This window comes from Ovis canadensis, chromosome 1, assembly GCF_042477335.2.
Source record: "Ovis canadensis isolate MfBH-ARS-UI-01 breed Bighorn chromosome 1, ARS-UI_OviCan_v2, whole genome shotgun sequence".
Classification (NCBI taxonomy): Eukaryota; Metazoa; Chordata; class Mammalia; order Artiodactyla; family Bovidae; genus Ovis; species Ovis canadensis.
This window is the reverse complement of record NC_091245.1, coordinates 75099902-75126510: the sequence shown is the minus strand read 5'-3', so window position 1 is coordinate 75126510 and position 26609 is coordinate 75099902. Positions and strand designations below refer to the sequence as shown.

The following is a 26609-nucleotide window of genomic DNA, read 5'->3' as shown; positions in this document are numbered from 1 at the left end:
AAGCAGCAAATAGGGAGAGGGTTTTTTCGTTTCAAACCCATCATAGACTTGACATAAGCTCTAAGCCAAATATTCTTTAAAGATTCAGCTGGGAAGATAGTTTATGATTACAAGGTTTTAATAGGAATAACACCCTCGACCACTCACTCTCTTGTTTTGGAGAGGTAAAGATATACTCAAATAGCAATTTGGACATAAAGTGCAGAAACAGAAACTCTCATTATATGTTAGCAATATTTATGATCAGTTGATGACATTTTTGAAATTTGGCTCTGGAGTCTTACTCAGTACAACAGTTAGCAAAAAGCCAAACAGCCTTTGCAGCTCACTGGAGTTGTCTCTTTCTACATGAAGCAGTGCTTAGCATGCCTGGCTAATTCAGGGGCTGTGCTTTAGGTCTACAGCCTGGCCATAATACCTGTCTTTATATTTACATCACTTTTGTACTCCATTCATCTATCTTCTTAACAATCAGTAACATCACTGATGGTGTGTATTTGTTTGTGTAAATGCTTATATAGGATGTATATGGCATCTTTAAAAGCACTGCTTTCAAGAATATTTTATGAAGATTACAAGCATTGAAGAGGCCAAGAACATCATAAAAAGTACTTGTGATGGGTCATCTTGTTCTCTGTATTTCTCTTCTGTGATGTACTGCAGATATGATTTTTAGTCCTGTTTAGTTTTAAAATGTAAGATTCATTTTCTCTCAGATGTAGTTCCTGCCCACTAATGGGAGGGATGCTCTCATATTTTGTAAAATGAAGTCTTTGAGTGATCTAACCACCTAAAACTTCTTAGACGTGGATCCAGCTGGGAGATGCTTACTTAAAAGATGGATATTTTTGCTACCTCTTACATATATTTACATATTTTTTATTTTTTGTATGAAGAGTATTTTATATAGGATACAGTACACAAATGTTGTGTTCAGCTAAGTTACCATTGACTACTGTCTGCATTTTTAGTAACTACAGGGGCTCAGATGGTTCAATGGTAAAGAATCCACCTGCCAGTGCAGGAGACACATATTCAATCCCTGGGTCAGGAAGATCCCCTGGAGGAGGAAATTGCAACTCACTTCAGTATTCCTCCTTAGAAAATCCCATGGATAGAGAAGTTTGGCCGGATACAGTCCATGGGGTCACAAAGCGTCAGACACTGCTGAGCGACCGAGCAGGCATGGAATGACTACAGTTTGAAATAGAATAGAGTATATTTCTTTCATACCTGAAAATTCTCTTGGTACTGCTTAACAATCAGTTCCTCCAATCTCTCTCTCTCTCTCTCTCTCTCTCTCTCTCTCTCTCTATATATATATATATATATATATATATATATATATATATATATTTATTTATTTATTTATTTACGGAGAAGGCGATGGCATCCCACTCTAGTACTCTTGGCTGGAAAATCCCATGGGCGGAGGAGCCTGGTAGGTTGTGGTCCATGGGGTCGCCACGAGTCGGACACAACTGAGCGACTTCACTGTCACTTTTCACTTTCATGCATTGGAGAAGGAAATGGCAACCCACTCCAGTGTTCTTGCCTGGAGAATCCCAGGGACGGGGGAGCCTGGTGGGCTGCCGTCTATGGGGTCGCACAGAGTCGGACACGACTGAAGTGACTGACTTAGCAACAGCAGCAGCAGCAAACTTCATATAAATGAAATAATGTATTCATTCTCTCTGTCTCCCTCTTCCTCACACCCCTACTACTCTGTGTTTGTATGTGTGTGTGTGTGTGTGTGTGTGTGTGTGTGTGTGTACTTTTTGGGTTCATTTATTCAGCTATCACATTTTTCATATCCATCTATGTTGTTGTAGGTGCTAGTAAGCAAGTCCTTTTTATTGCTGATAATTTTCACTAAATTAATTGACCACAATTTGTTTATCCATTCTCTTGTTGATGGACATTTGGGTGGTTTCCAGTTTGGGGCTATTATAAACATTCTTGTATGTACACTTTTGTAGTCTTATTTTCATTTCTCCTGGGCAAAAGTTTAGGAGTGAAATTGCTGAGTCATAGGATAGATACATGTTTAATTTTTAAAGAGATTTCAAACAATTATCCAAAGTGATTTTCCCATTTTGTACTCCAGTTAGCTATATATGAGAATTCAACTTGTTCCACACTTGGGTCAATGTTTGGTGTTATCAGTCTTCTTTTTACCTATTTTCTAATAAGTGTGAAGTGGAGGCTCATGTAGGTTTTGATTTGTATTTCTCTAACATGGAGTAACTTTCCATGTACTCATTGTCCATTTATATGTCTTTTAAAAAAAAAGTCTGATCAAGTTTTGCTTATTTTAGTTATAACTCATCTTGTAATTATTGTTTTTTAGGAACTCTTTATATACTTTAGATATAAGTTCTTTTTTAATTTATGTATGTGAATATATAATTTTTATAGATTTTGGCTTCTTTACTGATTTTTTAAATAAAATCTAGTATATCAATATTTTATTATTTAGTATTATTTAGTAACTTGTTTTAATATTCTTTCCAAAAATATCTTGCTTAACTCTAGGTTATAGAGATACTTTCCTATGTTTTGTTTGTTTGTTTGTTTTCCTAATTCATTCTGAATCTTTAAAAATTTTTGTATGCAGTAAGAGAACAACTAAGGTTTTTTAAATCACCTTTTCTTACAAATATCCAGTTGTTCTGCACTATTTGTTAGAATGATTTTTCTTTCCCCCACTGAACTAACTTAGTGACTTGGTCAAAAATCAGTTGACTTTATAGTGGTGACTATTTTGGATTCCATCCTGGTATATATTTTTATACTGTTATCACAATACTGGATATTTATGCAAGTCCTGAAGTGAAATAGCATCCTCGAATTGTGTTTTATTTTTCATAATTGTTTTGGTTATTCTAGATAGTTTGCATTTTTATATACATTTTAGAATTAACTTATCAGCTTCTTCAAAGACAGTTTGCTGGAATTTTATTAAAGACATTTGAGTCTATATTAATGAAGAATATTGGCCTACAATTTTATTTTCTTTTAGTATATTTGTTATATTTTGGTATCAGAATTATGCTGGCCTCATAAAATGAGTTGGGAATTGTTCCTTCTTGTTCTGTCTTCTGAAAATGTTTCCATAAGATTAATATTCTTTTTTCCTTAAGAAAGAAAAGAGAAATCACTCAGTTGTGTCCAACTGTTTGGGACCCCGTGGACTGTAGCCCACCAGCCTCCCTCCATCCATGGGATTCTTCAGGCAAGAATACTGGAGTGGGTTGCCATTTCCTTCTCCAGGGGATCTTCCCAACCCAGGGATCAAACCTGGGTCTCTTGCATTGCAGGCAGATGCTTTAACCTCTGAGCCACCAGGGAAGCCCTTAAGTTTGATAGAATTTACCAGTGAAGGCATCTGGACCTTCAGTTTTTTGTTGCAATTGTTTTATTATAATAATAATTATTATTATTATTACTAATTCAATTTCATGATAGTTATGAGGTTGTTTTTTAATTTTTTATTTTCTGGTTTTTGTTGTTATTTTTGCTTAGATGTGGTTTGCTTGGAATTTGTCGATTTCATTGCAGTTGTTTAATTTTTTGCCTAAAGTTTGTTCACAGTGTCTTTACTTTATTTATATTGTTTTAAAAATCTGTTGTGATGGTACTGCTTGCTAAGCACTTCATATGTGCTTGTCACAGAGCTACCTGCTTTACATAGATTATCTTATTTGATTTTTACATGGTTCTAATTATGTCCATTAGGTGTTCCTTCCCAGTATATGGCTTGTCCAAATAGCTGCTGGTTTCTAACTACTCACTTGCCCGAGGAGCATCCTTGCTTATAGTTCAAAGCACTAAAATATCAGGGGACACATGGATAAGCACATGTTGAGACTAGATGACCAGTTTAAGCCCCCAGTTGCCCTCTGGAATAAAAGAAGTTTCCAGAATATACCCATGATCTAACATAGTGTAAGAGTGCCTCTAGGTAATAGTTTGGAAGATCTTGTAAAGAAATGTAATGTTAACTTATTTTCCCTTTCCTAATTGCTTGATCATGTGCTCTGTTTTAATGCTTGCTGCAGATTCCTGCAATATTTATGATGTTTTTTAAGACTACAAATGCATTTATGAAGATGAAAATGTATGATACTAGTAACAGTTGTTGAATGGAGTGGAACTTGTACACTCTTCCATTACACAAGCTTCCTAAGTTGTAAAAAGAAGAAACATTATTTTAATTTTAATTGCAACTTTTGTCCCTTCTGATAGATAAAAATCCTATTATTTTAAAAATCAGACTACAAAGATCCTTATGATCTATGTAAAGGCTACAACCAGGGACATGTGTATGTGTTTGTCACTCAGTCATGTCTGACTCTTTGTGACCCCATGGATTGTAGCCCACAGGCTCCTCTGTCCATGAAATTCTGGCAAGAATCCTGCAGTGGGTTGCCATTTCCTTTTCCAGGGGTCTTCCCAAACCAGGGATCAAACCCGGGTCTCCTCCATTGCAGGCAGATCCTTTTACCATCTGAGCTACTACATAGACTGTATATTCTGTTTAGTTTCCTTGGAGAAATATTTTTTTATTAACAATGAGATAAATCTGGGCTTCTTTCATTTTATTATATCTTTTTTTTTCAGACGCTATTGAAATTCATAAGAATTCAAAAATTCTCATGCCAACTCAGCAGTTTAAAAATCAGTTTTTAAAATAAAGTTATCATATAGAAATTCATAACAATATCCGGGGGAGTGGGGGTGTTGCCCTCTGCTCACCAGGCAACACCCTTATGCAACCCAAACTCATTGTATATAGTTCCCCAACCTAAGAGGCTACTTTAGTTTTGTTATTAATACAAGAGTCTCAGAAACATAAATTATTCATTACTGTAACTGCAGTTTTGCCCACCTTGTCCCCAACCCTTGCCAGAATTTGAAATATCCTAGTTCTGAACCCCAAACCTACCTACTCGTCTCTCAAGAGCCCAGCTGGTATCCTGCATTTCTCATAAAGTCTTTCTGAACCACTTCAGTCTTCCTGGATCATCCTATTCTCTGAGTTTCAGCAATTCTTCAGTCTGCTTCAGATAATCAGGATGTGAACATATGTTGTCCGTGTCTTCATTATAGCTACTTAGTCTCATAAGCTCAATGAGAGGAAATACTTCTATTGCTGCCTTTTAGCAACTGACATCATACTAGGTACAAGAAATAATTTTGACTAACAATGATTTCTCATTTTTTACCCTATTGAAATGTAGGAAGAAATTTTACTGTCAATTAGTTGAGAGGCAATTACTGGTCAGTAGAGCAAATATTGGTGAGTAGAGCTCCTACTTTGCAAAGTGCCTAGTCAGTTTACAGGAGCATTGGTTCTCAGAGGGTTCTGATAGGGTCCAGCTGGAGATGACCTTGTCTACATTATTATTTTTAAACACATGTCAGAACACCTATCCTCAAAAAGTTTATGGATAACAAATGTTGGAGAGAATGTGAGGAAAAAGGAACCCTTGTACCTGTTGGTGGGAATGTAAATTGGTACAGCTACTATGGAAAACAGTGTGGAGTTTCTTCCAAAAAACTAAAAAACAAGACTACCATATGATCCAGCAGTTCCACTCCTGGGTACACCTCTGAAGCAAATGAAAACACTAATTCAAAAATATACATGCATCCAGTGTTTATAGCAGCACTATTTATAATAGCCGAGATATGTAAGCAGCCCAAATGCCCATCAATAGACTAATGGATAAAAAAGGTGGGATATACACAGTGGATTACTACTCAGCCATAAAAAGTGAAATCCTGCCATTTGCAGCAATGTAGATATAGAGAACATTTTATTTATTGAAATAAGTCAGAGAAAAACGAATACTGTGTATCACTTATATGTGGAATCTAAAATATATTACAAATGAATATATGCAAAAAGAAACAGACTCACAATATAAAAAACAAGCTAGTGGTTTCTGATGAAGAGAGGGGAAGGGCAAGGGGCAAAACAGGAGAATGAGATTAAGAGATACAAACTACTGTGTATAAAATAGATAAGCAACAAGGATGTATTGTATAGCACAGGAAACTAAGCTATGCTCTTGTGATAACATTTCATGGAGTATAGTCTGTGAAAATGCTGAATCACTGTGCTGTACACCTGAAATTAATATATTATTATAAATTAACTATACTTCAATGAAAAAAATTTTAAGCCCATTATTATGTTTGAGAGGTGTCCACCCCAGAGAAGAGAACAAAACCTCAGTGCTTACTGTACAACCTGGGTTTCATCAGGCTGTGAGAAATACAGCCTTATCATAGGGCACAGAAATTTACACTGGTAATTCATTGTCAAGTAAAAAGAATGAGAATAAAAGGAAAATTTTGGCGGTAGAGCAGGTGCGACGACGGACACCCTGAGCATAGAAACACCCACAGTGTAAACTGAGGACAGAATTTCAGAGAGGAAAGAAATAGATGGCATTCCAAAGAAAGGGATGATATGATCCTAACAAATGTGAGAACTCTTTTTGTTATTTTTTACGTCTTCAGAAAAAGGCTCATTTTTAATTGTCCTGGGTCTCCAAGAGCAAAGCCTACTTCTAGTTATCAGCATTACCATCATTTTAAACTTCCTCTTTCTCTTCTTCAAATAACCATTTTGAACACACATAGACTTGAGATTTTTATGTGGTTTCATAACATTTGTCCTGAGCATTCTTAAGCAAAATCAAATGAGAAATATTTATACACCAAATTTGCTAATTCATGGTTCCGAATCTCTTCACCAAGGAAATATGTGTATTTTTAAATAGTCATATATTTATATATATAGGTACATTTGTTGTATTTATAGGTTTATAGCACTGCCAGAAGTACTTAAACAAAAGGGACAGAAGGATATGGTAATCTGGAAATAAGAAAAACCCTCCAATTCAAACCTATCAGTGTATTTTATGGTCACATTGTGAACTGTTTTATTGCTATAATGTTTTACTTCACTACATGACCCTGTCTTCCTTATGTACATTTGCTATTTAACTCTTCTGAATTTCTTCATCTGTACAGGGGGAATAATGCATATACAACTTGTTGTGAAGATAGAAATAATGTGTAAGTAACTTAGTAGTGAAAGTGAAAATGTTAGTCGCTCAGTTAGGTACAACTCTTTGCAAACCCATGGACCGTAGCCTGCCAGGCTCTTCTGTCCATGGAATTCTCCAGTCAAGAATACTGGAGTGAGTTGCCATTCCCTTCTCGAGTGGATCTTCCCAATCCAGGGATCAAAGCCAGGTCTCCTACATTGTAGGCAGATACTTTACGATCTGAACTAACTTAGTAGTTCAGCTTAGTTCAGTCTCTCAGTCACGTTCAACTCTTTGTGACACCATGGACTACACAACACCAGGCTTCCCTGTCCATCACCAACTCCTAGAGCTTGCTCAAACTCATGTCCGTCGAGTCCGTGATGCCATCCAACCATTTCATCCTCTGTTGTCCCCTTCTCCTCCTACTTTCAGTCTTTCCCAGCATCAGGGTCTTTTTCAGTGATTCAGTTCTTTGCATTAGGCGGCCAACGTATTGGACCTTCAGTTTCAGCATCAGTCTGTCCAATTAATATTCAGGACTGATTTCCTTTAGAATGGACTGGTTGGATCTCCTTGCAGTCCAAGGAACTCTCAAGAGTCTTCTCCAACACCACAGTTCAAAAGCATCAATTCTTAATCGCTCAGCCTTCTTTATAGTCCAACTCTCATATCCATACATGACTACTGGAAAAACCATAGCTTTGACTAGACAGACCTTTGATGGCACAGTAATGTTTCCTTTCTAATATGCTGTCTAGGTTGGTCATAGTTTTTCTTCCAAGGAGCAAGCATCGTCTAATTTCATGGTTGTAGTCACCATCTGCAGCGATTTTGGAGCCCAAGAAAATAAAGTGTCTGTTTCCATTGTTTCCCCATCTATTTGCCACGAAGTGGTGGGACCAGATGCCATGATCTTAGTTTTTTGAATGTTGAGTTTTAAGCCAACTTTTTCACTCTCCTCTTTCACTTTCATCAAGAGGCTCTTTAGTTCTTCTTCACTTTCTGCCATAAGGGTGGTGTCATCTGCATATCTGAGGTTATTGATATTTCTCCCAGCAGTCTTGATTCCAGTTTGTGCTTCATCCAGCCCAGCATTTCACATGATGTACTCTGCATATAAGTTAAATAAGCAGGATGACAATATATAGCCTTGACATACTCCTTTCCCAATTTGGAACCAGTCTATTGTTCCATGTCCAGTTCTAACTGTTGCTTCCTGACCTGCATACAGACTTCTCAAGAGGAAGGTCAGGTGGTCTGGTATTTCCATCTCTTTCAGAATTTTCCACAGTTTATTGTGATCCACACAGTCAAAGGCTTTGGCATAGTCAATAAAGCGGAAGTAGATGTTTTTTTCTGGAATTCTCTTGCTTTTTCTATGATCCAGTGGATGTTGGCAATTTGGTCTCTAGTTCCTCTGGCTTTCCTAAATCCAGCCTGAACATCTGGAAGTTCTCAGTTCACACTTCAACAAAAGAGAATTTTGAGCATTACTTTGCTAGAGTGTGGGATGAGTACAACTGTGTAGTAGTTTGAGCATTCTTTGGCATTGCCTTTCTTTGGGATTGGAATGAAAACTGACCTTTTCCAGTCCTGTGGCCACAGCTGAGTTTTCCAAATTTGCTGGCATATTGAGTGCAGCACTTTCACAGCATCATCTTTTAGGATCTGAAATAGCTCAACTGGAATTCCATCACCTCCACTAGCTTTGTTCATAGTGGTTTCCGAAAGCCCACTTGACTTTGGACTCCAAGATATCTAGTCTAGGTGCGTGATCACACCATCGTGGTTATCTGGGTCACGAAGATCTTTTTTGTATAGTTCTTCTGTGCATTCTTGTCACCTCTTCTTAATCTCTTCTGCTTCTGTTAGGTCCATACCATTTCTGTCCTTTATAGAGCCCATCTTTGCATGAAATGTTTGCTTGGTATCTCTGATTTTCTTGAAAAAAATCTCTAGTCTTAGTAGAGCACCTGGTATTCAGTAGACTCTTAGCAATATTTTCTTTTTGCTATAAAATGATACAGCCATTGGTTTTGAATTCTGGTCTGGTTTTATCATATGAAGGCCTACAGCTTAAAATTGTGACAGTCTCAGAGAGTTTTATCTCTGGTGACTCAGAAACACACCATGAGCCCTTATCAGTAGGTCTTAGAATAGGGAGCTGAATAACAAGGAAGAAGCTGAGATCCAAACCCTGGTCCATTTTAAATGCTAAATACCAGCTGAGATGTAAAAGCAGTTTATAGTTTTTCTTGATAACTCTGCTTTGAAAATTTGCATCATTTTGTAAGTAAAAACATACTTAAATATTTTAAAAATGAGAGTAAGAAAAATTCTCTACTTATTTCTCTTTTGTAGAGGTTGCTGAACAAATAATATGATGAGTATATTTTGCATATTCATAGATTCACATGATTTTAATTAACACCAGCCAATTGCATGAACCAATTTGCAAAACTTTCCATTCTTGTTTCCAAAGAGAATACATATATTGTAGCATCTACTATGAAAACTAAACCAAGTTGGAAATAGCAGCAATGTACTTATTTCAGTAATCTTGTTTCTTTTGTCTGTGTGTCTTTACTCAATGTTAACATGTCTGCATACTGGATTTCTTTCTAAATCTGAATGTCCTTGCTGACCATATTGAAGAATGTGCTTACTGTACTGTTTCATTAAACCGCTGTGTTATCGGGTAATTGTTTAAGCATAATGCCGTAGCACTATCAAAAGGAAAGGTGAACTAATGGCATTTGCAAATGTCAGGGATTATCTTAACACTTTTATTATAGTTTATAAAAAAGTAGGTTCAGGGCATTTCATGGCAATTATTTCTACAGAAATTGGTTATTTAAATAAATTGCTAATTATCTGAAGAGGACAGTATTGAAAATGCTACTAATGAGTTGTTTAGTAAGTGTAGCTTGTGGTGGCCACCTACAGGTTGAAAATAGAAAGAACATATAGAATAATTATGCCCAGATATCACATATAAATACCCTATATTTTTCCTTCTAGTAATAAATTCAAGGAAATATGTCTCTTCACGCCATCCTTTGAGTCTTGGACCGTGCAGTCAGTTCCTAATTTTTTCATAGATTATGATTTTTTTCTAAATCAGATTTCATTTGCTTCCATAATTATTTTTGTGCTATAATCCCTAAATGCAATTTCATTATAATTTGTAATCCAAACTAGGTGCTTTTTGAGTGAAAGAGGATGGTATTTATAATTGCATCATGTAATTACAAATAAATATAGGTGTGACAAACTGGGACTTCTAGGCAAGCTAGGTCATAAATTACTATTGTTTCTATCTAATTCCTAGCCAACAATTATACTTGCATTCTTGCTTTTATCATATGTGGACAACAATTCTTTATTAGTTACAAAATTAGTTACAAAATTTAGTCTTATTTTTTTTAATTTATTGAAGTTTATTTGACTTATCCTTCTCCAGGGGATCTTCCCAATCCAGGGACCGAACCCAGGTCTCCCACTTTGCGGGCGGACGCTTTACCACCTGAGCCACCAGGGAAGCCCATATTGAATGCACTGAATGTTAAAATTTGACTTTCACTTATAATCAATCCTGTTATATGTGAGCTTCATCACTGGTATCTATTGGGAAACCACAGAGCATATAAAATTACTCCTTAAAATACCATGACAAAGTTCATAGTATCCTGGAATTTTTAATTGGAAGAGATCATATAATCCATTATTTTCTATAGTACAGAGGTCTTTTCTACTGGCCACTACCTGCCAAGTACCCATTTAGTTTCAAGTGATAGGGGCATACCAATGTAGCTATTTCTGTCGCTGAATTTACAATTGGCAAATTTTAATGATATTAATTCGGAGAAGGCAATGGCACCCCACTCCAGTACTCTTGCCTGGAAAATCCCATGGATGGAGGAGCCTGGAGGCTGCAGTCCATGGGGTTGCTAAGAGTCAGATAAGACTGAGTGACTTCACTTTCATTTTTCATTTTCATGCATTGGAGAATGAAATGGCAACCCACTCCAGTGTTCTTGCTTGGAGAATCCCAGTGGCGGGGAAGCCTGGTGGGCTTCCATCTATGGGGTCGCACAGAGTCAGACACGAATGAAGCGACTTAGCAATGATATTAATTAATGATAAAAAAATAATAATAAAACCAAAAGTGTGTGCCATCAATTCTAGTTACCTTTTGAGAAAAAACATAGATGGAATCTTTCTTCATGATTACCTCTTAAAATACTTGAAGACAACCATTAGATTATTAATACTTTCAGCCATTTTATACACCACATATATACATATTATTGTTTAAAATTTTTGTTTAAAAATTAATTTTATTGTAGCCGAAACAGTGGAATTAACTTTACATAATAAACTATTTGCATATAATATATGTGTATGTATGTACGTATATACATATATACATGTTTTAAATTATAGGGATAGAATTTATTTTGACAGATATTGTTAAAATTAAGATTGCATACTTCAGTAATATAACTCAATATCCTTAATTGATATAAGTGTGATACATTTTCTTGCTTTCTTGAGTTCTGCTAAATCACTGTAGCCTAAACTACTTCATAAAACTGACAATTAGCTTTACTGAAATTTAACTTTACTGATTTTGCTTACCCTTTGATTCCAAACAAAACTATTTATGTGCTTTTTCTATCTCTTGTTCCATCTCATTATGTGTGTGTGTTTGTGAAAGAAAGACAGGGACAGAGATCACAGTCATCCTGTTCACCCTGTTTTGGATATATTCTGTTTATATTTTACTTAAAATATTAGATATAGAACCAAAAGTGCTCTTCTGAATGTACAGAGAGTAGAAGCACTGCACATCTTGTACATAAAAGTTTCACAGCATAGAATCCTATTCCTGTATTGTTTTAGATGCATTATATAAAAAAAGAGTCATTTTTCATTGCAGAAGTGAATCATAAACACTTTCTTACCTAAGAGAATCAAATAATATGGAAGCATAGATATCAAACGTAAAAGTTCTTCTTCAGCCTGTTACCCCAGAGATAATTATTAGCAGTTTAAAACACAGCATTCTGTGCATTTACATGTCCACATACTAAGCGTAATCATATTTTTTTCTTTACCTAAAATGGGACCACACCCTATATATTGTTCTACTACTTGTGATATAACACATAGCTACGTATCCTAGAGATATTTCCATGTCAATTTTAAAGGTTTCCTGCAGCATCCTACATGAATGAACTATAATTTATTTTCTAGCATAACTACTAGTGATTATTTAGGTTATTTTTCACTGTTTTGTTATATAAAACAGTATTTCAAGAAACATCTTTGCACACGTTACTTTGTATGTATGCACTAATGGATTGTTTTTCTCAAAATGGGGTTTCAGGATAAGACATATACCTTTAGACATTGCAATTGCATTATAAATCTAATAAAAGTTCATCACACAAATAAATGCATTTGCAGTCATGGACTTAAACTATATTTTTTGGAAATGAAATGACTTAGGATCTCCAAATTTACTATCTAGAATATTAAGTAACATCCCTTAAGTATTAAGTGTTTAACCCCACATGTTTATAGTGAATGCTTATTTCTCTGACCAATTTTCTGTGACTTCAGTAGTAATATCAACCTTTATACACTACAAACCAGGCACTGGACTGAATGTTTTCTACAAACTGTCATGTAATAGTCCCCAAGCTGCTATGATATTGTTATTGATGTTCCTGTTTCACAGATACCAAAAACTGATGTTCGAGGAAGCCGAGGAGCTTGCTCAAAGTCACAATTGTGTAATGTAATAGAGTCAAGATTTACACCTACTTGGGTGGACTTTCGAAACTGTCTGAGCATTAGACCACAGGCAGTACTGATACTGGCTTTCTGAAGGTGATGCTCATCATAATTGCTGCACTGTCAGTTCTCAGTTCAAAAGTATGGACTCCACACAGAGACTTGCTCTTTAAACTTTAAAAATGTGACATCAAACAAGTTTTATTCAGGTTGAACTACCCTTTCTTCACATACATGATAGCATCTACCTGCACAGTGCTGCAAGGGTTAAAACACACGCTATATATGAAGCCCCAGTCTCCCTATCAAGTATCAGGGAATTTGGAAATCACTTCATGAGCAAGCACCCAGAGGTAAATGTCCCCTTCTTTGGTAAATAGTATTAATTCTATTGCTTTAAAATAAAATGTCTAGAGCATTCTAGGTACCAAATTATTGAATATGAATTGACTATGACCATATTGAATATGTTATAAAGCAGATAAACAGTTATAAAGATATAAAGACTGGGAGAAATTTTCTTGGAATACTTAACAAAAATTAAAACATTTCATAAGAAAAATTTTAGTTTTTCAATAAACCTGAAATAACAATGTAAAACAACTAGTTTTCTCTCTCTCATTTCTCCTGTTTAGATTTCACATCTCTTGATATAACCCTGATCCTTCTAGTACTTCAGTTTCTGGTTGAATTATGCTAATTTTCTCAGGGGACTTTAATCCGTGTGTAGAGATGTATTTTTAATTAGTTGTGCTTTACATATTTATCAGTATATTAGGTTCATTAACATTTTAAAGTTGTTTTAAAATATAAATTTTTGGTGCTTGACTTATGTGTTTTATAAAAATCAATTTCTCAACTCCTAAATCCTTGAAAGTCTTGATTTGCTACTATTTTCTTTCTTCTGGGTGATGTTAAAACTGTTAACAATTAGGTAGTCAAAGTTTAATTTCTAAGGAATTTGTTATCCACTTAATTCATTATATTTTAATTAATGTAAGCAAATTAAAACTACATTTTCTTTTTGTATACACAGTGAGCACGAGTGAGTATTATAACCCAATTTCTGTTTTATTGCCTGCTAGAGCTATTATCTGGGAGTTTATTGTGGACTTAGCTTTAACAATTAATTCTATAACAGTAGCTGTCCTAGAAGTCAAATGATTAAGGCAAAACCAAACAGAATTAAATTCAATTATTCAAAATTTCAGTTATCCAAAATTAGCATATGTTCTACACTATCTTGCCCATTAAAAAAGTCTTTTCTCTTCAAGGATTTAGTGATGCTAAGTAAAGTTATGCTTACTTCTCACAAATAAACTCAAGTTCTGATGGCGTTAAAAATTTTGCATATTGATTTAGCAGGTGGACCTTTTGATTCTCAAAAAAAAAATGTAATATATGGATGTCTGTGTTTGAGATTTTTAGCTTTGGAGTCAGTTAATCCTACCAGCATCATGCCGTCACTCAATAGAGATGGCGAAAAGAAGCAGGAGATGGTTCTTCTAAGGGAGCAGAGGTTATAAAGTTTCATCACCCTAGGCATCATGCTTTTGTCTACAATAAAAAAAAAATTGCATTACTAAGCACACAGCAACAACATAGAAGGCTTGAAGTAAACTAAATAAATGCTCCCTCTGAAATTAATTGTCCTTTCAGGGTAGTACAGATTATAATAGCAAACATTGTATAATATTTGGCACCTCCCTGGTGACTCAATCAGTCTGCAATACCAGAAACCCAGGTTCCACACCTGGGTCAGGAAGATCCCATGGAGGAGGAAATGGCAACCCACTTCGGTATTCTAGCCTGGAGAATCCTGTGGATAGAGGAACCTGGCAGGCTACAGTCTATGAGGTGGCAAACAGTCAGACACAACTGACACGACTTAGCACACACATATAATCTTTATCATGAGCTAGCCCTTTATATCGGAGAAGGCAATGGCACCCCACTCCAGTACTCTTGCCTGGAGAATCCCACGGGCGGAAGAGCCTGGTAGGCTACAGTCCGTGGGGTTGCAAAGAGTCGGACACGACTGAGCGACTTCACTTTCACTTTTCACTTTCATGCATTGGAGAAGGAAATGGCAACCCACTCCAGTGTTCTTGCCTGGAGAATCCCAGGGATGGGGAGCCTGGTGGGCTGCCGTCTAAGGAGTCGCACAGAGTCAGACACAACTGATGTGACTTAGCAGCAGCAGCAGCAGCAATATATATATATATATATATATATATATATATATATATATATATATATAAAATTAATCCTCAGAACAGCTTTGTGAAGTTATTAAAATTTTATTATTTTATGGATTAAAATGTTAAGAAATTTTCACAAGATTACACAGCTTGTAAATAGTGGAGCTAGAATTTTAACCTAAGAAGTTGACCCTGTTGTTTCTTTGATATTGTAACTAGTTAATCTTCAAATTCCCTTCTCTCTAGGAGTAATTATAAAATATATGATGTTTAAATGAATGTAAAGTTTTCCTAATGGTACATGTCTTGGCATCAGTGTTGGAACTCACAGGTCTGGTTCACATTTGTTTGTTTCTTTGTTTGAACCTGCAGCTTTTTCAAAATGTGAGGATTCAGGATGGCTAACTTTCCTTGGTGCATCCCACACATTTGAGATGGAAACGCTTGATGTAACTGAATTCCCCATCAGGCCCATCTGGTTATCCCATGTAGATGAAGACTTAATTTAAATTGCACGTTGCCTAATAGTTAATTTAAGCTAATAGGATTTCAATTTTTTAAGTTTAAACCTTGTTGTTTCCTTTAGGATGGAGTCTACTTTTAATTCCTTGAGCTTCTCGAACTGGACTCTTCCTCCCTGGTTTTTGATCTAAAATCATTAATTACCATAGCAGTGCCAAAATTTTTAAAAAAATTATCTCAATAGTCATGATTCTGAAAATCTTTATGCATTTTAATTAACATATGTATAATCTTGCATAGTATTGATATATGTGACCAGAAGTTTTATTTTTATATTGAATCAATTATTCCTCATTTCTGTCATTTTAAAACTAAAAAATTTCTGTATAACAATTTGAGAGATCTTTTTATGTACCTTCAGTTTCCTTCCAAAAACCTTTCATGGCAGATAAAAGTCATTTTTAAAACCTATTCCCTATAAAAAATGCTGAGAACAGGTAGATTATATTTCATTTAAATCAAGTAATTAAGAAAACCAATCAAATAGAATTTATAATGGAAATTAAAACTGAATTTACTATTACTCAGCAACAGAAGGATCCATTTCTTCATTTTTGGATCACATTTCCTCAGAGAACATAATTACTCTTAATTTTTAAAAAGATACCTTTATTAGTTTGAAAGGTTTTCATGTTCATTAGGTAAATTAGAAAAGCTTTAGAAAAAGAAGGAAAACATCAAGTAGAAAACATCTTATTGACCTAACTGAACATTTTAAAATGCCACTGAGGGTTTGCTGATGTTCTTTAACACCTGTGTAATAATGTTGCCCTTTAAAAGGAACTGGTTAAATTTTCAAAGCTGTGTTCTGGGATTTTGCCATTTGATGTCCATTAATATCAATTGGAATATGTGGCCAAATCCCTGTGTACCACTTTGAAACTTTACCCCTTAGTGTTAATGATAGTCTTCTAACAGTGCAGTTAGAAATAAATTATTTATCTGCTTAGCACAAATTTCCTTTGCTCTCTAGGGTCAACTGAATAAGAAAAAAAATAAAAAAGAATCCCAATATTTCTTTATTGCTTCAAAGTAACGTGTGTAAAGGAGCCATCAACTTAGTATATATCAAACATGTCATTTATATTATGCCAAGATAGCTATATGTCTGTCTAAAAGATTCAAGTTACAAATTCCCTAAAAATGCTTCCCTCTCACCTTTACTCTCAAATTTCTTTTTTGTATAGCTGAAGATATGTTTTTATAAGTATGTGTGTGTGTATTCTTTCCATGCATCCTCCCGTCCACTGTGTTCGCCTTTTTCAGTGATTAAAACATTCAGACTAAGAAGTCACTGCTAAGTATTTTAAAATAGAAATAGGGTTTTGATGCTCAGTTTCTAAATGGCCCTAACTTACTGCCTTGTATTTAAATGTCAGTTATGGAATTTCGAAGTTTCAGCATTGAATATTCTTGCCTACGAATGCTAATATCCAGCGGAAGATATTTTTAGGTTTGGGAGCACCAAGTAGTCATTTCCACAAACATTTTGGTGTTGAATGCAAAAGCATTAGTTACACATAAATTCAGTTTCATCTGAAATGAACAAGATGAAAAGAAAACCACTGATTTTATTTTTTTCATTATTTTTATTTTTTTTTAAAATTTATTTCTGTTTACTTACTCTTGGCTGTGCTGGGTCTTCACTGATGTGAGGGCTTGTCTCTAGTTGCAGTGAATAAGGGCTGCTCTGTAGCTGTGGTGTGCAGACTTCTCATTGCAGCCCATGGGCTCAGTAGCTGTGGTTCCTAGGCTCTAGCACACAGGCGCAATAGTTCTGGAACACAAGCTTAGTTGCTCCTCGGCATGTGGGATCTTCCTGGATCGATGATAGAACTCATGTCTCCTGCATTGGCAGGTGGATTCTTTACCAGTGAGCGACCAAAGATGCCCAACCACTGATTTTAATGAAAGCTCTTTGTGCTTCCTTACTGGGAACACCAATAAATACATACTGAGAACACTGGTAAAGATGCTGGTAATGGTGGACAGGATGCCAAAGTACTCACCACAAAAGACTTGTTTTACCTTTGACTTGTTTAGTTGTTTGTAGGGGTCTGGTTGAGGCAATGCCACATTCTTGCACAAAAGAAACTACTTTTACTTCAGAAAATGCCTTTAAGGAACCATTGGCTTATGAGTGTACATCAGAAATATTAAATTATATCTATATTGTGAGAACATTAATTTACTCCATATTGTGTTAACCCTTGAGAGTCTAAGCAGCCTTATAAAGTGTAATCATGTGAAATATGACCTAAAAAATGATGTCTTCTGTCCATCCCTGCAGCTTTTATTACACTTAGCAAATTATGTATTGGTAATGTTTGGTCAAATAATGTATAAAAAATCAAATATACACTCTCTAATTACTGAATTCTAGTAAATTCTCTTTAACTTGGTTAAAATTTTCTAACATATGAAAAATTAGACTAGGCTCACTATGTTTCGTCAGATTTGGGAAAATACATGTAAAATGCAATATGGAATCTGTAAGTTCATCAGCACCTTACTTGTTTTGCACTATCTCGATTCACACCAGCTGCTTTATACTTCGTGGAAACATAACAGAGCTGTATGTCTATTTCTGCACTGTATGTGATTGTTTTTCTTTTACAAAATCTGCCATTCCTTGTTCTTTCTCAAACAGATGCTTGAGTGTTCCATACAATCTTTTACACGGTACTATATATCAAATTGTAGCATGTATGTATTTTATGCAGGAGTTTGCACTGCTCTACCCACTTGCATAACATTCCTGCATGCAATAATAGCATCAACGTCCTTAAAATAAGAATATATTCATTAATCAATTAACATACTTTGAAACATGACAATGTTTCTGTTTTGCATACTCATATATCTTGAGTAGAGATGAAACTGAATTTTGTCTAGTACAACACTGTAGTGTTATACCATCACACAGTAGTGTTATAAGGCAATATGCTCAAGTGGTCAATATTCTAACCATTGATCACCCTTATTTTCCATAGGCATAGCCATCAGACCTATTGCTTTGAGAGCTGTGACCACCATTGCTCGTGCTTTGCCTGGATTTCCCATTTTGGCCACTGGTGGAATTGACTCAGCTGAAAGTGGTCTTCAGTTTCTCCACAGTGGTGCTTCGGTGCTCCAGGTAATACTTGTGTTTGTCTGTCCCTTCATAAAGCTCCATCTAACAAATAAAGTGTAAATTATGTGACCACAAATATGTTCTTGTAGGGTCTCTTAAGAAAGAATCCTTATGGGATCAAAATGGGTGGCACTTATTAAGTTTCTATTATGAGTTGAGAACAACCCTGAGGTTCTTTTCCTATCATTTCCTATCCTTTTAAGAGCTTATAAACCCTCTATATTTTTAAACATATTTGTGCACCTGTATGTTTCTAAAATAAATGGGATCAGGTACCAAAATGCATACTGTGCTACTGGATAAAAACCAAATACATGAGGAAACCTGGGTAAAAGCAGAATCTTGACTGAAAAATAAAAGAAGCTGAGGGTAAGGCCAATACAAAATCTCTGCTGTATGGTACTGTAAGGATTGACCAAAGTGACTCTGAACTTCCTGGTAGCCAAAGCAAGGAAATCACAGTTTTTCAAAATATAGAAATAAATTGGTTATTTACCTCCTTGTGATATAAAGCTGAGGGAGATTCTTTCATTGTTTTCATAAAAGGATACTTTGAGATGTAGTGCATCATACTGTTATTAACCCTCTACAAATAACTTAGAAATCACTTTATTTTTTATTAATTATACACTTGCTTTTTACATTATAATCTTGTTCAGTGTAGATGCAGTACAGTGCCCCTGCATTTTATAGTATAAGCATTACTCTCAGGGGCTAGATATGCAGGTTTCAGTGATGTGATGTGAACCAGAGGTAAAATTTTTCACATGGCAAGTAGGCTGTGACTTCTGAGGTCATATTCCTTTAATATGGCTTCTTACTACCTAGCATTGATGGTAATTGGGGAGCAGAGTGTTTAGCATCTCTTATATTCTTTGGCAAGAATGTGAAGTGTAAAATAATATGTTGCCAAATTGACAATTGGAGTTAACATCCCATTATGAAATATAAAGTGAAAACAACAAATATCAAAATGTTAATGGAGTCAGACTTCTGCTTCCAAGAAGATGGAGTAGATGTAATTTTTCCTATGCTTCTGAATTTTATATATAAAACTAACATAAAGAGACTCTGAAATGTGAGGAGAAGGCAGTCTGGCTAGGAATCTCAGGACCCAGGGCACAACAGAGTGGAGAGTTTCCTGGGTTTTCTTTTTGCCTCATATATCCAGACTTGGATCCAAAGAAGCCAGCAACAGGAAAACAACAACAGGGGTAGACCCTCCCCACACCAAAAAACAAAAAAGTATATATATATATATATATATATATATATATATATATATGCCCTTTGTAGCTAGAGAACCAAGAAAGGGCAGCCTAGCAGACACAAAACTTTTAGACCGTGACTGCTCTACTCCAGCCAAATGCTGCAGCTAAAACCTGCAGTGCCAAACCTGTCCACACAAACAAAGTACAAGCATGAGTCTTATACTTCCAGTCTCAGGAGGCTGTAACAAGACACTAGCATTGCCCGTGGGCAGTAATGATCTCCTCACATGTTGGAGGCATGGACTTCCACCGCACTGACAGTGATGAGGTATCCCTTCTCCTCCCCTTTGGGACACTGTCAGAGGAAGACTAATGAGAAATCAGGACTTTTATCACCACCCAGTGGTAACAAGGCCACTCTGTCCCTCCCACCACAGTCCCCTGGTGTCAGCGGAGGCCTAGTGGGGAGCCAGATCTCCTATCCTATCCTGGCAGTAACATGGAGAATGTCCTTGAGAGTCAATGGAGGTCAAGTAGGGTACCTGGGCAGTAAGGAGGCAGCAACCTCCCCCTCCCCTGCCAGAATGGTATTCAGAAAAGACCAGCTAAAACTGTTCTAAATAAGATGAAGAATCACTTAACATAGTACTCAAAATGTCAGTGTTTCAGTTGAAAATCACTCACCATACCAAGACTCAGGAAGATCTCAAGGTGAATGGTAAAAGACAATTAATAGATGTCAATACCAAGCTAACAGAGATTTAGAGTGATCTGATGAAGATTTTGAAATCAGTCATCATAAAATTTCTCTAACATGGCAATTACAAATATGCCTGAAACAAATGGAAAATATGAAAGGTCTCAAAAAATAGAGGATATAAAGTACTTCAGTACTGAAAAAATGAAAACTTCAGTACTGAAAAATACAATAGCAAATACAAAAGTCAGTTGACAGCCTCAACAGCAGAATGGGAGGACAGAGAAATTATCAGTGAAATGGAAGATAGAGAAGTAGAAATTAACCCATCTGAAAAAGAGAGAGAAAAAAGACTGAAAGGGAAAAAATGGACAGAGTATCAAAGAACTGCGGGAGTACAGCAGAAGACCTAATATTCGTGTTATCAGAATGCCAGAGGAGAGATCAAGGAAAGAGGGGATGAAAAGGAAATAACATCTGAAAACTTCTCAATTTTTGCAAGAGACATAAACTTACAAGATTCAAGAAGTTGAATGAATCCCAAATTTGAGAGGCATAAAGAAATCTATACCAAAACATATCATCATCACACTTCTGAAAACTAAAGACAAACAACCCCTTGAAAACAAGAAAACATTTTACTTATAAGGAACAAAAAATTCTAATGACAATAGATTTCTCATCAGAAACCATGAAATCCAGAAAGTGGGACAAAAGTTTTCAGTTGTTGAAAGAAAAGATCAACCCAGAATCCTATTTCCTTCAAGAAAGAAAGATAAAACAAAACATTCTTAACTCAAGAAATACCAATAATTTATTTCCAGGAAGCATAACTAAATGAATGACAGAAGAAGTTCCTTAAGAAAAGAAAAAAAAAAAATTTTAAAGTTTCCTAAATTTCACTACACTTTGTTATACTCTTTTTTCTTTTTTTTAATGTATTTATTTATTTTTAATATAAATTTATTTATTTTAATTGGAGGTTAATTACTTTACAATATTGTATTGTTTTTGCCATACATCAACATGTAAAAAAAAGAAAAAGAAAAATTATGAAAGAAGGTACTTTGGGGCATCAGAAAGGAAGAAAGAATACAGAGGAGATATACAGATATGTAAATACAATGCAGATATGTGAATATAGAAAGTGCTATGTGTCCTCATGAAAACATGTGGTGAAAGAATCACTCAAATTGCAGTTTCTGCTTAGGCTCATCTGAGATTGAAAAGCAAATAATCATTCAAACTTCCTGAAGAAAATGAAGCCTATTGTATAGTATTTATGAATGCAGACAGGAACTACAGGAACCAATGGGGCAGTTCTCTACCCAGAGAGGGCAGAGACCTTTGCCACCTCTCTTTTGTGAGCCATGTGATTTTTCCCAAAAGGAATCTATAGTTCTGTCTGTTCCTCTTTAAGACTTATTCCTCACTTCTGCCTCCTCTGAACTGCCTAGCACATGCTCATCATGGGCCATTCTACATAGTGGTCCTTCAGTTCCACCTTTTACATGAAATACCTTACCAGCTGAGTATCTATCTCTTGGCTTAGATTTTCAAAAGAGGAAATCCGCTTGGCTTAATGTATCTTTTCATGCCAAGCATCATCATAAAACACTAGTCACCTGATGTATTGGCTGGTGTATAGAAATAGAGTAAACATTTGTTGAATGAATTTTTTAAGTGCGTGTGCTTGAGTTGTGATTTTTTTTTACCAGATTGTGAAGAGGGGATGAGAGGGTCAACATGGTATTAAAAAATGGCCGCCAAAGTGCTCCTTCAGCTTAGGCTTGGAGACTTTCCAGCTACGTAAAATATTGACTCCCAGTTGATGTTGTTAGAAATGTAAATTTATACACACAGTTTTTTACTGGTGTGAAATTGCAGGTTATGTATCAATTATGTGTCATTATGGACATCACCAGATGGTTGAAACCAAAATCAGATTGATTATATTCTTTGCAGCCAAGATGGAGAAGCTCTATACAGGCAGCAAAAACAAGACCGGGAGATGACTGTGGCTGAGATCATGAACTCCTTATTGGCAAGTTCAGACTTAAATTGAAGAAAGTAGGGAAAACCACTAGACCATTCAGGTAGGACCTAAGTCAAATCCCAATGACTATACAGTGGAAGTGAGAAATAGATTAAGGGACTAGATCTGATAGACAGAGTGCCTGGTGAAGTATGGACGGAAGTTCATAACATAATACAGGAGACAGGGAACAAGACCATCCCCAAAAAAAGAAATGCAAAAAAGCAAAATGGCTGTCTGAGAAGACCTTACAAATAGCTGTGAAAAGAAGAGAAGCAAAAAGCAAAGGAGAAAAGATATACCGATTTGAATGCAGAGTTCCAAAGAATAGCAAGGAGAGATAAGAAAGCCTTCCTCAGTGCTCAGTGCAAAGAAATAGAGGAAAACAATAGGAAAGACTAGAGATCTCTTCAAGAAAATTAGTGAAACCAAGGGAACATTTCATTCAAATATAGACTCAATAAAGGACAGAAATGGTATGGACCTAACAGAAGCAGAAGATGTTAAGAAGAGGTGGCAAGAACACACAGAAGAACTGTACAAAAAAGATCTTCATGACCCAGATAATCACTATGATGTGATCACTCACCTAGAGCCAGACATCCTGGAATGTGAAGTCAAGTGGGCCAAAGCTAGTGGCGGTGATGGAATTCCAGTTGACCTATTTCAAATCTTAAAAGATGATGCTGTGAAAGTGCTGCACTCAATATGCCAGCTAATTTGGAAAACTTAGCAGTGGCCACAGGACTGAAAAAGGTCAGTTTCCATTCCAATCCCTAAGATAGGCAATGCCAAAGAATGTTCAAGCTACTGCATAATTGCACTCATCTCACACACTAGCAAAGTAATGCTCAAAATTACTTATATAGTATGCTGCTATACCTTCTAGATATTATGTTGTCTTTCGATCTGAATTATCTAGTGTGGTGTGTATTAAAAACCCACTGCTCACACGCTAGTAAAGTAATGCTTTAAATTCTCCAAGCCAGGCTCCAGCAATACGTGAACTGTGAACTTCCAAATGTTCAAGCTGGTTTTAGAAAAAGCAAAGGAACCAGAGATCAAATTGCCAACATCTGCTGGATCATCAAAAGAGCAAGAGAGTTCCAGAAAAACATCTATTTCTGCTTTATTGACTATGCCAAAGCCTTTGACTGTGTGGATCACAACAAACTGTGGAAAATTCTGAAAGAGATGGGAATACCAGACCACGTGACCTGCCTCTTGATAATCCCATATGCAGGTCAGGAAGCAACAGTTAGAACTGCACATGGAACAACAGACTGGTTCCAAATAGGAAAAGGAGTATGACAAGGCTGTATATTGTCACCCTGCTTATTTAACTTCTATGCAGAGTACATCATGAGAAACGCTGGACTGAAAGAAACACAAGCTGGAATCAAGATTGCCGGGAGAAATACCAATAACCTCAGATATGCAGATGACACCACCCTTATGGCAGAAAATGAAGGAGAACTAAAGAGCCTCTTGATGAAAGTGAAAGAGGAGAGCAAAAAAGTTGGCTTAAAGTTCAACATTCAGAAGACTAAGGTCTTGGCATCTTGTCACATCACTTCATGGCAAATAGATGGAGAAACAGTGGAAGCAGTGGCAGACTTTAGTTTTGGGGGCTCCAAAATCACTGCAGATGGTGTCTGCAGCCATGAAATTAAAAGATGTTTACTTCTTGGAAGGAAAGTTATGACCAACCTAGGTACCATACTAAAAAGCAGAAACATTACTTTGCCACTGAGGTCCATCTAGTCAAGGCTATGGTGTTTCCAGTGGTCATATATGGATGTGAGAGTTGGACTATAAAGAAAGCTGAGCACTGAAGAATTGATGCTTTTGAACTGTGGTGTTGGAGAAGACTCTTGAAAGACCCTTGGACTGCAAGGAGATCCAACCAGTCCATCCTAAAGGAAATCAGTCCTGAATATTCATTGGAAGGACTGATGCTGAAGCTGAAACTCCAGCACTTTGGCCACCTGATGCAAAGACCTGACTCATTTGAAAAGACCTTGTTATTGGGAAAGATTGAAAGCGAGAGGAGAAGGGGACGACAGAGGATGAGCTAGTTAGATGGCATCACCAACTCAATGGACACGAGTTTGAGTAAGCTCCAGGAGTTGGTGATGGACAGGGAGGCCTGGAGTGCTGCAGTCCATGAGTTGCAAATAGTCAGGCATGACTGAGCGACTGAACTGAACGGATGTGTCATTAGTTTTAGTCACGTTTTTATTCAGCCAGAAAATATTTTAAACCAATTTTACCTAAAGTGAAAGTGAAAAGTGAAAGTGAAATCGCTCAGTCGTGTCCGACTCTTTGCGACCCCATGGACTGTAGCCTATTAGGTTCCTCCATCCGTGGGATTCTTCAGGCAGGAGTACTAGAGTGAGTTGCCGTTTCCTTCTCCAGGAGATCTTCCCAACCCAGGGATCGAACCCAGGTTTCCCATATTGCAGGCAGACGCTTTACCATCTGAGCCACCAGGGAAGAAAAACAGTATTAAGATATATTTAGGACAGTTATGAGTGGGAAAATCCTTGAATTTACAATTTTGACCTGGCATTTGAATAGGGTGGAAAATGTATAATATTTCTATATCTCTTCCATTGTAGCTAAATTTTACCCTGTTCTACTTCTTAGACCTGGGTTAATCTAATCTTTCATTTGCTATGGTTCTGGGCTGCTGAATATTATTAGAGAAATTCAGGTAACTCTTGTCAATTGAATTTTCTCCAAATTCACAATGCTTAATGTCAGCTGGGCCTCGGGTGATTGTAAGCATCAGTTTTTATTCATCTTAAAAAAAAATTGCCATTAAATTCCCTCTGGCAATTTTTTGTACACTTCAAGGCCCTAAATCCCTCCATCACCACCCTCCCATTTTCTGTTGCCATTTCTTCCCTGGATCTTACTGCCTATATCATCCTCTTCTCTGGTTCTGCAATATTTCCTTTGAAAAGATCATCCACTTAAATATCTTAAGATGAACTACTATGAAATCTATTTTTCTAACTATTTCTACTCAAATGTAAAATGTGTACTGACAAGACACATTTTTTACAAGACACCATCATACAAATGACGTGTATTTAAATAGCATGATGGTGCTGATACATTGGCGTATAGAAAGAGAAGTAATAGGTACAGAATTGTGATTAAACTAAATTTAATGTTTAAACATTTGATTCTAATATTCTTGATACACATATATAAACTACATAGATAGGTGAATTCACTGCTGGAATAAAAATTTATACTCAAAGTTGCAATTTCAAATTCAGTTTTAAATGCATTCAATAACCATGACCTTCTAGGTGACTTTAGAAAAAGTAATGACATTTCAAAAATAAAAAATTAAAATTCTTTTCCTTGGTTTGATAAGTGTGACAGAACATGCATTTCTTGTTAATCAGTACATATCACAGAGAATCATTCATTTATCTATTCAATAAATATTTATTGAGAATTTACATGCCTGCATTCCTATTCTAGGAATTTGGAATACGTACTTCTGTGAGTAGAACAAGCAAAAGTTCATTGCCTCATGTCGCTTACATTCTAGTGAGGACAAAGATATGATAAATATGGAACATAAGTATATTATCTGATATGTAAGATGACACATGATGTGAAAAAAGAGGCTTCACTGCAAAGGAAACATTTGTATAAACAACTGAAGGTGGAGAGTCAGGAAAATTTTTATTGAATAAAAATATTTAGGTTGTAACATCACTTGCTTAAATTTTTGCCAATTGAGAGTTTAACTGAAATATTAAAAAATCACAAAATATTTTAGACCACCTTGCAGTTTATATAAATGGAAATTGTCTTTTAGGGTTTCAGAATTCATTGTAATAGGCAATTTTTTGCTTTTCAAAGTCTTTTACCATTTTTAAGAATGTGTCATTGGTGAAAAGCCTGCCTGCAATGCA

The 26609-nt window shown here is 36.0% G+C and overlaps 1 protein-coding gene across 1 annotated transcript in view; it reads left to right on the top strand.

Moving 5' to 3' along the window:
• Positions 1-26609, top strand: part of DPYD (dihydropyrimidine dehydrogenase) — a 931708-nt gene that overhangs the window by 734600 nt on the left and 170499 nt on the right. Inside the window, exon 19 of the mRNA XM_069598442.1 lies at positions 18586-18728. Coding sequence (XP_069454543.1) covers positions 18586-18728 — 143 coding nt within the window. The remainder of the gene's footprint in view (positions 1-18585; positions 18729-26609) is intronic.